We start from the raw sequence: 583 nt of genomic DNA on the forward strand, positions 1-583 counted from the left end.
CTGCTCCCCGGCGAGATGGGCACCATCGCTCCCCGCTCCCGTCTCCCCCCTGTCCCTCTCCCCGCGGCGCAGGGTGAACAAACACGCCGCCGTCTACCTGTGCAACACCTCCGCAACACACTTTATTTACACGGAATCAGCTCGGGGCATTGCACACTATATACAGATATTTTCCCCCTCCAACAAGGCAGATCTTGTGCAAGATTAGTAGCATCCTCTGGAGCGCATCCGACAGTCCACGGGAAATGTCCCCCCCACTTAAAAGTATCAGCTGTCAGAGTCCAAGTCACTTTTCCCGTCCTCTTGTCTCTTCTCCGGTGACGTTTTAGACGCTTTATTCCACTTTTGTGCGTTTTCTGATTCCTCCGAAGACGATCGCTTTTGCCTCCTCCACTTCGCCCGGCGGTTTTTGAACCAAACCTGTTACGTTAAGAAATTAAATTATCAGTGGAAAAAAAAATAAAAATAGAACTATGCAAACCCTCAGTGTGACCTCAGCCCTGCAGGAGCTCTGCCGAGGCCGGTGTGCGGAAGCCGCGCTCGGACGGAGGGAGGCAGGCGGGGGGGAGGGCGCCGCCGGGGG

The 583-nt window shown here is 55.2% G+C and overlaps 1 protein-coding gene across 1 annotated transcript in view; it reads right to left on the reverse strand.

Annotated features, from left to right (window-relative positions):
• Window positions 1-94: 94 nt before the first annotated feature.
• Window positions 95-583, reverse strand: part of GSC (goosecoid homeobox) — a gene marked incomplete at its 5' end in the record, with an annotated part of 1,112 nt that continues 623 nt past the window's right edge. Inside the window, one exon of the mRNA XM_008629733.2 lies at window positions 95-420. Coding sequence (XP_008627955.2) covers window positions 268-420 — 153 coding nt within the window. The remainder of the gene's footprint in view (window positions 421-583) is intronic.

This window comes from Corvus brachyrhynchos, unplaced genomic scaffold (genome assembly GCF_000691975.1).
Source record: "Corvus brachyrhynchos isolate BGI_N302 unplaced genomic scaffold, ASM69197v1 scaffold1, whole genome shotgun sequence".
NCBI classification, from domain to species: domain Eukaryota; kingdom Metazoa; phylum Chordata; class Aves; order Passeriformes; family Corvidae; genus Corvus; species Corvus brachyrhynchos.